Raw genomic sequence first — 12,149 nt, 5'->3', positions numbered from 1 at the left:
TGTGAAATGTGATAACAGAGAATGGTTAGAGAAGGGAACTCACTCAACAAGATTACACTAGTGAGCTGTGGTTTAGCTACAATTACCAACCTTTTTACAACAGCCTCAGGTTTACCAACAGCTTCAGCACTGTTCACCAAAGAATTACATGTATGTATACGGCACACATGTATGTATACGGCACACATGTATGCATACGGCACACATGTATGTATACAGCACACATGTATGTATACAGCACACATGTATGTATACGGCACACATGTATGTATATGCCACACATGTATGTATACGGCACACATGTATGTAGACGGCACACACACATGTATGTATACGGCACACATGTATGCACATGTTGTATAACCCTTTCCCACTCAGACCCAAAGTGAAAATGTCTATGTGCATACAGCAACTCGCAATCTGTTCAGGTTTTATGCTGTTTGTTGCTCATCAATATCAAAGGTTTGAAAATGAAGCCTTTAAAACTTGAATATATTAAGAAAGGACTTAAATTAAATGTGATTTTCTAAGGGACTTCAAACACGTCAAAATGCGTTTCTGAGTGGTAAACGGATACCTCTTGACGAAGGTGCTCTTACACTAACATAATTAAAGACTACCTAAAATCTACTTTCCACTTTTAACAAAAAGCAAACTCATAACAAAGATACACAACTCAGTTATATTGAAGTACAAAATAAACAACTATCTACATCTGTAAAAAATCTATAATAGATTAGAATCATAAATGTTAAGGCAAAAAAACATTACGGTACAAGAACATTTTCTAGAGAAAACTGCAATACAGTCTACTCTCATTATCTCAATATCGGATATCAAGATTTTCTCGATATGTCGAAGTAAGCTCAACGTCCCAACTTTTTTCCTTCTTTATCTATTTTAATAAACATCGCATATCTTGATTTTATAAAAATTTGTCCCGAGTCCTGATTTTACATGTATTTACTGTGGTTTATCTCGAAGTGCGAATAACTGTCCTAGTGTCGGCAAAGGTGATAAATTTGTTCTTTGATACTTCATCGTCCCGCTTCGCCCAGCTGCTCCAGATACTGTGCGGTAGATAATTGATCCGTTTATTGCATCAATGGCCACACGTGTGTAATGTCCTTAGCCATTAACACTTGAGTAAGGCCTGTCACTTTATAACCTGTGTGTTTTTTTTATCCTGCACTAATAATGGATTGAACTTTGCATTTCAAACTGCAAAATGTTCATGAACAGTTCAGTATTCCAGATGAAAAACCCTCGTCTTGATTGGACGTAAATTGCATCATATCTTTAAATAGCAACATTACCAGATGTTTACTAGACAGTTAAGAAAATGATAACCGCATGTTTTCATTCAATTCAGTAACACTTAAACCGTTCTAAGCATTTAATCGTGCCTTGTAATATATAGGGTAGTAGAGTGGATTATGCCACTTAGCAGGTGTATACATGTTAAAAACAAGGTAAATTAATCGGATATTTCGAACTCTCGTTATCACGATATTTTTTCTTGTTCCCGCCGACTTCGAGATAACAAGAGTAGACTGTTTTTAAAAACACAATTCCAAGATGACATCTGAATATTAGGGTTCCCTCTGTCAAATCTGTAAGATTGTTTGAGATCTATCAGGTCTGAGCCAACATTCAAATTTTACAGAGAAGTTACTTCTACCTCAGCTGCAATAAGGGAGAAGTGAGGCAACTTATAAGAGAAGTGGTTTCTGTTCAGCTTTTAATCAACTTCACTTAATGTATTCCCCTCATTATACCACGCCCATCAGCATAATAAATCAGTATCAACTCACACTTGTCAGTTTAAGGAAAAACATTAAGAAATATAAACAAACAGACTATTTAAAGTCTTAAAGTTGTTTAATTATGTATTAAACTGAATTTAAATAATAAAATATCAGTCAATATCTCGTCCAAAGGAGGAGAAGTCATTGCACTAACGGTTTTATTTCCTGAATCAAAACTATCACTTTAGTTGAAATATCATTAATCAAACTATAATATGATACATATAATACATGTGTATAGTGTCATCCCGGATTAGCCTCAGCAGTCTGCACAGGCTAATCCAGGATGAACCTTTCCACTTTTATGTAATTTTTAAATTAACACAAACAGGGATCATATTATCCAGCAACATCAATCGGTCCGGATTTAAATGGGGGGAAAAGTGTCCGAAAATTTTTGTCCGAAATTATGACAAATTACGTTAAAATATATACCATTGATTTTGCCATTCATGAAGAGGGTATAATAATGTACAAGTTAAATTGCCTTAAGCATTTTTTTAAACGGAACATACAAGGTTTTCTCAATTGGTTTTATCATTAGCTATTTCATTGTTGTTTCGTTAACTGTTTTATCTGACTTTTCATCGTTGTCAATATTATTAATTAATCTGTGTAAGTCTATACCGATGTTTTAATTCATTGTCGACTCGATAAAAGCTTACACACATGCATTGAATCTAACAAATGTCTGTGCGTAGGTTGGCTACTGGCAATAATAAAACCAAATAGTTGAAAAACAATTCCTGTACGTTATAGTTTGTTGTCAAATAAACCACGGCCGATAGTTACGATGCCTAGGGATTAAATCACGAGTGCGAAGCACGAGTGATTCAAAAACACGCATCTTAACTTCCGGTCGTGGGTAATTCAACAACAAACAATAAAGTGCACGAATTATTTTGATTCTAACACGATTTTTACTAAAGATTTATACAATGTATATTATTTTTCTTGTGTACTATTTAATGGGAAGTTCCGCCCATAAAAATAACTTTCGGCTGTTCTGTCAATCAAAACCGCAACTTTCATTCATTTATTGCCGGATTATTACGCTGGTTGAAAATGTATCGGCATGTTTTGTTTAGTTACAGTGCGTGCTTTCAGTGTATAAGTACCGCCGACAATTATTGCAGAATATCCGATTTTCTTCTTTGTTTATATGAAAGTTTACAGACTGTATCATGCATGAAATTCACAATTTCCACGAGGATAACATCGAGGTTTTAATCTCCTTAGTAACTGTCAACGATTTTATCGTGGACGAGCACACATTACGGACCGATAAGTGTGCTAGGTATAAGCCAGTGAAATTATCGATTGATATTGACACTGGGTTATTCAAGCTTGACTAATACACAACCGCGCGAATCTTCGTTGATTGGTGTCATACGCTGATACTAGTCGGCTGACGTGCATTAGACTGGTCCTGACCGGTTTAGAGACTGCAGTGTATGGTTTATCACACCTAATCGAGATAAGAATGTAATAAGGGTATGCTAGCATGTGCACTGCGTAATCGATTTCATGACATGGGAATTTTAGCAAACAGAATCGGACCGACTCTTTGGGATTTTCAATCGGTCTTTCATGACCCCAATCTGTCTAGGACCAACAAAACCGAAAAAAATATGATCCCTGAACACAAATCAATTAAAGGCGGATAATGGCGTCCCTAATTAGCCTGTGCAAACTGTAAAGGCAAATCTGGGACATAATACGCACATGCGTTAGGCCCAATTTTCCCCGATTGGTGTTTATATAATACTTACGTTGGTGACAGATTGATGGCGCCCTCATGCATTCCTGGGGCATTGACGTGGTACACACAGAAGTGCTTCATGATGGCCTGCATGTCGATGTAGTTGAAGAAACCCTGGAAACAGGTCACATCTGAAACAGAGAAAAAGGCCAGGATGGAGACAGTTGTATTGGCGGACTATTTGGTGCTGAAATTTGGCAGCATTCCACCGATTTATTAGTAAACTCTGCGAATTTTATGTATTGGCTTATGCATGAAAGCGAGTTTTATTGTAAACAATTTGGGGCTGAAATTTGGCAGCATTCCACGTTTTCTTCGAAAACTCGGCTAGCCTTTTGTATTGGCTGTTACGCAAAAGCTAATGTGAAAAAATTGGCAATTATGTCTGGCACAAAGCACACCTTGCAACAGTTTTGGATGTCTTGGAATCATGGTACAGTCAAAAATAAAGTAGGAAAATAAGCAAAAGGCAGTAATTAAATAAGTGACCTGAAAATCAATAGGGGTCATCTGCCAGTCATGATTAATGTGCCTATGAAGTTTCATGATCCTAGGCCTAAGCATTCTTGAGTTATCATCCAGAAACCATTATACTATTTCGAGTCACTGTGACCTTGACCTTTGACCTAGTGACCTGAAAATCAATAGGGGTCATCTGCCAGTCATGATCAATGTACCTATGAAGTTTCATGATCCTAGGCCTAAGCATTCTTGAGTTATCATCCAGAAACCATTTTACTATTTCGACCGACTGACCGACCGACATGTGCAAAACAATATACCTCCTCTTCTTCGAAGGGGGGCATAAAAAGAATGTGCAGTGGAGTTACGGTTTTTGTTTCTTGTGCACTGCGCTTCCAGTGGTGTCAATTGTCAGAAAATTAAAATCCGGAAAATTAGGCCGGCGGTCTGGGGACGCTGGTCCCCAATGGAGATATTGAGACTCCCCCACCCCTTGAGCCCTAACTAATTGTACTATATTATAGTCTTTCTAGTTGCAATTTCTGGTGACTACTTGTTGACTTGTTAAGATTTTTGGAAAGTAGCGAAGATTTTTCGTCAGTTACCGTTCATGTCCTTGCCATCCGTTAGCCAATCAGAAATTAATAAAAATAAAATACCGGGCAAAATCTGTACCAAGCACAAATTTCTGAAGCTTTAACAAATATATTAATTCAAACAATTTTTCACTGGACGGACCAACCGACACGTGCAAAACAATATACCCACTCTTCTTGGAAGGGGGGCATAATACCTTAAACAAGTCCCTTATTTTGAAGACTGGCAAAATTATATACATACGGTTGAGTCCAATATCATGGTAGGTAAAAATGGCAGGCTTTGTCTTATCCCCCTGCATGGCAACATGGACCGTTCCATAGGATGTCTCAACATCATAACTCTGTAATATGGAACAGAAAATCATGACGAACATGTAAATCACAGAAAAACAAACATTATATAGCACAAATGTATCATGAAATCTGGACTGATGATACTGCTAGTTAATCAGAATACATTCCTCTTTTTTTCTTTGCTCAACATAAAATGAGGAAAATCATGCAAAATTATATTTAGTTCTATAGTGAATGTTATAGTCACTCACTAAGATTTAAATTTAATAACTCTATAAAAAAATGATGTTAATTGACAAACTTGGAAATAATTCAGCAGTTGTCACTTAACATTACACGATTGCAATTTGTGAGTGGTCCCCAAATTTAGAAAGTGTGCCTGATTCGACTGGAAATCAATGGTGTTGCTGCATAAATTATCGCAAGAAATTTAGGTCAAGTGAATATAGAAAACATAGCCAAATAAATTCCATTGTCTATACAGTGTTATTGTAAAGGCAGCTTTAATGCATGTGGTCAATCAAGTACTCTTTATATAACTAGGGCTACTATACATACCTATCATTACATTAAAATATTCATGCATAAAATTCACTGTCAGGAGACTGTGCACTGTGCACAATAAACAATCATCCTAACAAAGTATTTAAATATTAATGAATTTAAGTCATTGTCGGGTTACTGTACACAATATATATATATATATATATATATATATATATATATATATATATATATATATATATATATATATATATATATATATATATATATACACTGCAACTCCAATATATCGCGGTTGAAGGGGTCCAAAGATTGCGACCGTGATATATCCGGCGCACGTTAAATACTTTGTAAGGTTATGTATGCATGTATATGTATGCATTAGCATCGTTATGCAATCTAAAAACACGCTATTTACCTACCTTATTCAATTATGTGTTATATCCATATGTTATTCATTGGTATAACACAAAACATTATTCCTTGTGAGTATTTTCAAATGCATATAATTAAATTTGTAATCCGAAGAACATTGCCGAGTTGTATTGTTCAAGAAAGCATGCACAAATTAGACCATGTACAAAATGACGTCATTCATTCTCATGAAAAGCATGGAAAGCATGGGTTTTAATAGTAGTGCATTTTGACAAACTGAGGGATCTTTACCTCTCAATTAAAAGCAAGTAGTTTACACTGTATCTAACGCACACAGATTGTTGAGATAGGTCAGTATTGACGTGTGACATTTACAGTTATATTTGTGTACACCTTCATGTGTGCACTGGTGCGTTTCGGCAGTTCAAAGCAAATTCAATACAGAATGGTAACACCCGAAATGACCTGTGATGTTTGACAAGAGGGGCTATTGTTTATCGCAGTACGCATGTGTTAAAGTGATGTACAATGTAAGCAAACAATCTGGTCAAAACTGGATTATGAATGTTGGATTAAAGTTGGTGAAAAAAGGGAAAAATACTAGCTTGAAACGGATTTAAATTCACTAAATTCTCAGATTAAAACATTTTATTTGGGGATTATGCACGTCAGATTTTTGGGAGCCATAGCCGATTCGCGATATATTGGACAACGCGATATAACGGACCGTGATATATTGGAGTTGCAGTGTATATTCAACCTAATGTTGTATCAAAATATTCATGGACATAAAAGCCATAGACATGCGAAGGTTGTGTTGATTTCTCATCTGTATCTCAGGGCTTAATCTGCAATTCGCAAAATTAGCAAATGGCAACAAATAAGGAACTTTGGCTACAATCCATTCCATTTGGCAACACAAGGTTCTCTACATAATCACCAATAAAATATCCAAAATAATAAGAATTAAGACATTACAAGAGATGTGTTTGTCAGAAACACAATGCCCTCTACTGCCCCGCTTTGAATTAAAAAAATAAATTATTATATCCCTTTAAAAAATATTAATTCCCTTGTGAAAATGATATGTACCTGCCAAATATATAAAATAGAAATTCTCCCTTTAAAGCTTGTTACTTCCCTTGAATTTAGTTTTTTGACTTTTGACCTTGAAGGATGACCTTGACCTTTCACCACTCAAAATGTGCATCTCCATGAGATACACATGCATGCCAAATATCCAGTTGCTATCTTCAATATTGCAAAAGTTATGGCCAATGTTAAAGTTAGACGCAAACAAACCAACAAACAGACAGGGCAAAAACAATATGTCCCCCAGTAATTTGGCTACAGAAAATTTTGAGCCAGAGGGAACCCAGGTACTACCTGAAACGCAGAATTGGTGTTGAAGGATCGGGGCTTGGCCTCCTCGCACTGTATGCCCGTGAGCTCAATGTGGGTTATCTTCTCCATGGGACTTGTGGGCTGCAAGACAGAAATCCTCATTAAATATCCACGAATATAAATGAGTCACCCCCTTGGGAAAATGGGGCTTGATACATGTGGGTAAAGTGTTGTCTCAGATTAGCCTTTGCAGACCGCACAGGCTTATCAGGGATGATGCTTTCGGCCTTGACTGGATATTGGTTTTAAAGAGAATTCCTTGAAACGAGAAATTCAATAAAAGCGTTATGTGTCGTTACATGCATTAAAACCCATTTTCCCAAAGCCTGGCTCCGATACCTGGCCTTATAATGCAGGGATTATCTCTTGAGATATTCAAATTGCATCATTAGTAGCAATAATCAAAGATAAGTTTTAAATTACACATGCTGTTGAAAACAAATTTAATTAACAACATGTATATAAAGTTTTTTCATTTATATCACTTTTTTAAGGAATTTAGTACAAAACAAAAGGAAGATACAAGCCAATTAAAACATTACATAAAATGGAGTACCAGTGCTCCAGATAAAATGCGTAAAGGCGTAAAAACAAATTAAATTTCTTAAATAATGATTTAGATTTAAAATAGATCTAAAGCACTCAAAAAACATTCAGGTTCAGTGTCCGATAGAACAGCCGAGACATGGAAAAAGCTATACCGCTGGCTTGAAATAATTGGCAATTGTTAAGAATTAATTTTTATAAATAGGGGGTAAAATAAGAATTAATTTTTAAAATAGGGAGTAAATAAGGATTTGACCAAATTTTTATCTGGAGCTCTGGAGTACAGTCCACTTTTTCTCAACTATCAAAGCAGCATGTTCATTATTTCACAGTAGTTGGATGTGTCATTTTTCAGAATTTAACCTGGCATGTTTTTCCCATATTCACTGCAATTTCAGGGCTCAGCCTACGTTGAAATTTTAGGGACAAGTGAGACAACTTAAAACAGAAGTGGTTTCTGTTCAGTGTCAACTCTTCACTTTTTTCATATCCCTCATTTCACAAATGTCCATCAGCATTTATAAAAAGTAACTCCCATTCGACACTTTGGGAGAAAACATGGACAAATATAAACAAACTCACTTAACTGTAACTGTTGTATTGTTGATGTATTAAACCGAGTTTATATATTTAACACTTAACCTGCTTTGTATGCTATAACGTTTGAGCCTCATTACTGCTATAATAGAGGCTGAAATGGGTTGTTGATTTCAAAATGCTATATTTAATTTAAAAAAAGAGTAAGACATAAGTGTATAAAACCAACATTTGTCTTATATTTCATGTGTTATCAACTTACTTTTTTTACCTAAACATGTGTTATCAACTTACTTTCTTTTACCTAAACATGTGTTATCAACTTACTTTCTTTTACTTAAACATGTGTTATCAACTTACTTTTTTTTTATACAAAACCCATAATGTTCAGGATCTTTTTACTTCATTATTTTTTTTAATTTAAGCTATTTAATATTTAAATCAAACTTACATTTTGTTACAATATGTGTTTCAAATAAAATATTCATTAAACATTTTATTCAACAAAAGAAGATTTAAAATCTGACATGCAAATGAGCCCCATATTCATTGCAAGTACGATGAAAAACTTTATTTCAGCAGAGGTTACATCCTTCAACTTCCACATTCTTGAGAATTATTTTTTAAAAGGAACATTTAACCCTTACAGTGCGGGAACCGGATTTTGAAGGCCTTTGCAAACAGTTTGGATCCAGATGAGACGCCACAGAACGTGGCGTCTCATCAGGATCCAAACTGTTTGCTATTCTGAGTGTTCTTTGAAAAAATCGAAGAAAATGCTAATTTTAGAAATTCAGCAGACGACATTTTAGCAGACGACAAATTTCCCAGCATGCAAAGGGTTAACTTTGCAAGAGCAATTCATGAACACACCATCTATGAACAATTTCAGGTTGTGTAATGGCTACAGACAATCCATTCTAATGTTCAACTTTGCATGACCAGTAAATGGGACTACTAGTGGCAGAAACTCATTTGTCCAGCTATTACCACATCTTATTTATTTTCATAGGTCAATACCTAGCACAAAGTTAATCATTATCATTAAATGAAATAGGGTAAAAGCTGACAACTTCGGACGTCGTGAAATTTCGGACACTTGACCGATTATAAACCACTCACGCTTACCACTGATGAATAATTTCGGCGATTTTAAACCAATATTTTGGTTACAGTGTTTACATTTATTAAACCAGTCAATCAAGCATGTTTGCCACGTGATGTTTATTTAAACCGCACACATTTAACTCCCTTTACACCCTCGCTTCGAAGTTCACTAGGCACAAAATTTGAAACTCGTGAAAGGTATTGTGTTTTTTTACATAAATTAAAAGGTATATTGCATATTTGACATAATTAACTTAACAATCGTGCAGTTTGATTTTAAGACTTGATAAATGTTATAAATATATGTCATTTTCTATTTAAATTCTATTTTAAAATCCCTTTTAAAAATGTCCAAAATTACAATCCACCGATGATCCAAGTGACTGTAATTTCGAACCTTTACATACTCTAATTTCGGAAAACTTCAAAATATCCAAAAAATTAAGATACATTAGACACAGCAAACTGATTTTTTCAGATGGTGCGAAAATCAAAAAATATCTACATAAAATACATCGATAGCGTATTAAAACAGGCGGTGGAAGCGGTAAAGGGGGTGCTTTAAGCTTAAGACAGGCTTCTAAGCAATTTCAAGTCCCTAAATCAACCCTTAGTGATCGATTGAATGGTAAAGTTGATATGGATGCTAAACCAGGTCGCCCTCCTGTTGTTTCTCTTGAAATTGAAGAGAAAATTATTGATCAAGTTACAACAGCCGCAAGCTGTGGTTTTGGCATAACGCGACAAGAGCTTCTTGTAAAGACGGGACAACTTTGCCAAAAGATTGGTTTGAAAACGCCATTTAAAAATAGAATTCCCGGGAAAGGCTATTTTGAAGGTCTGAAAAAACGGCATCCATCAGTTGTCATCCGCAAGCCTGAAAAACTCGGGACATCTAGTGCCAGAATGTTAAATCCAACAGGTGTAAATAATTATGTCAACGATCTGGGCAAAATTCTTGGGAACCTAGGTTTGTTGGAAGAGCCAAACCAGATTTGGAATATGGACGAGACTGGAAAGCAGTTTAAACACAATCCCGTCTGCGTTGTTGCCCGTAAAGGTGTCAAGAATCTTTCCGGCAGAACATCGAATCAGCGAACACATACAACCAGCGTAGCGTCCGTTAATGCTGAAGGCAGAGCAATGACCCCTTTGTTCATCGTCAAAGGAAAAACCAGTCCCTGCCTTCACTCCTGGAATACTTCTGAAGCTCCAGCTGGATCAAAATGGACTTTTCAGGAGAATGCATGGATGACCCAGGCTATCTGTCAAAGCTGGTTTGAGGAAATTTTCATAAAAGAGTGTGGCCCTGAACGTCCTCAGCTACTGATATGCGACCGTCATAATTTTCCTGAGGCATTGAATCTCATCGAAACAACAAAGGCCAACGACATACACATCTTAGCATTGCCACCTCACACAACTAATAAATTACAGCCCCTCGACAAGAGCGTATTCGGTCCACTGAGCTCTTATTTTAACGAAGCCTGCACCTCGATCAATACCATCAGCAAATTGTCATTCCCGCGGTTGATTGCAAGAGCTTGGGAAAGGTCGATGACGTCACGCAACATCAAAAGTGGCTTTGCTTCCTGTGGCATTTACCCATATTCTTGCTCTCCATTAAGAAATGAAGAAATGATGCCGTCTCGCGTTTTCGACAGACCACTTCCGGTTCCAAATGCAACTTCAACCTTTTGTAGCAGCGATTGAAGCCACCAAGAATGCAAGGCAACACAGAATACAGAACTACCATCTCCGGCTTCACCGGAATATTTGCTCCGCCACAAAACATGACTGAAACGCGTCCGACTGCCCCCAAGAGAGCGTGTTTGACAACGCACAGATTACAGACATCCCCGGATATAATTAACAACAAGAAATGTGTTTGTCAGAAACACTATGTCCCCTTCTGCGCCACTTTGATTTTTTATTTATCTTTTTACCTTTGACCTTGAAGGATGACCTTTAGCTTTCACCACTCAAAATGTGCGGCATTTGTTTGTCAGAAACACTTTGTCCCCTACTGCGCCACTTTAATTGTTTTTTTGTTTTTTTTTACCTTTGACCTTGAAGGATGACCTTGACCTTTCACCACTCAAAATGTGCGGCTCCATGAGAAACACATGCATGCCAAATAACTTGTAATAAACAATTGTATGCTTCAGCATATTTAATCACAGATTTTTTTTAAAGTCCAAATTTCCCCTCCACTGACCAAAATTCTCTGCCTTTTAGCCTGAATGGTTTTGTCTAAATTTAAATGGGTTTATTTTTAGTACCACTGAAAAGTTTAATAAAATATGCGAATTTGGTGTCCCTTCAATCGAGTACGACGTGACATTGCAAATTAAAGGCCGGGATCTACTTGATACGCCTCATTGACTTCCTGAATTACAACATCTGTCCGAAATATGCGTCCTTTACCCTAGTCTTTTCTCCATTATGTAATGAATGTGCTTAGTCAATATGTCTTGCGCAAGGGCAAAGTTATCATCCACATAAATGCCCTCACGGCGGAGCCCTGAATTGATAAGAATTTTATGACTTACACCATATCAGGTACATGATCTGTCAATTACAGAGTTTGAGTGTTTCTTTAATACATTTTCATCTAAGTACATCTTTAAGGCACAGAAAAGAAACTATTTTGTCCATTTGCGGAGATAAATGATTTTGTGGATTGATTTGTTTAATGTATAAAAGCAACAAAGACAAAAAGCTAAAAAAAAAACATACATTTATGGATCA

The 12,149-nt window shown here is 36.2% G+C and overlaps 1 protein-coding gene across 7 annotated transcripts in view; it reads right to left on the bottom strand.

Annotated features, from left to right (window-relative positions):
• Positions 1-12,149, bottom strand: part of LOC127882082 (protein NDRG3-like) — a 95,135-nt gene that overhangs the window by 18,856 nt on the left and 64,130 nt on the right. For 6 of the 7 annotated variants that reach the window (XM_052430517.1, XM_052430519.1, XM_052430518.1 and 3 more), the window contains 4 exons: positions 7,191-7,289; positions 4,873-4,972; positions 3,581-3,701; positions 91-129 (listed from right to left, as the gene is read on the bottom strand). In XM_052430517.1, coding sequence (XP_052286477.1) covers positions 91-129; positions 3,581-3,701; positions 4,873-4,972; positions 7,191-7,289 — 359 coding nt within the window. The remainder of the gene's footprint in view (positions 1-90; positions 130-3,580; positions 3,702-4,872; positions 4,973-7,190; positions 7,290-12,149) is intronic. The other variant, XM_052430514.1, reaches the window with a different exon arrangement.

The sequence above is a fragment of the Dreissena polymorpha genome, chromosome 5 (assembly GCF_020536995.1).
Source record: "Dreissena polymorpha isolate Duluth1 chromosome 5, UMN_Dpol_1.0, whole genome shotgun sequence".
NCBI classification, from domain to species: Eukaryota; Metazoa; Mollusca; class Bivalvia; order Myida; family Dreissenidae; genus Dreissena; species Dreissena polymorpha.
The sequence above is the reverse complement of the archived record's forward strand: the minus strand, read 5'-3'. Positions and strand labels throughout refer to the sequence as shown.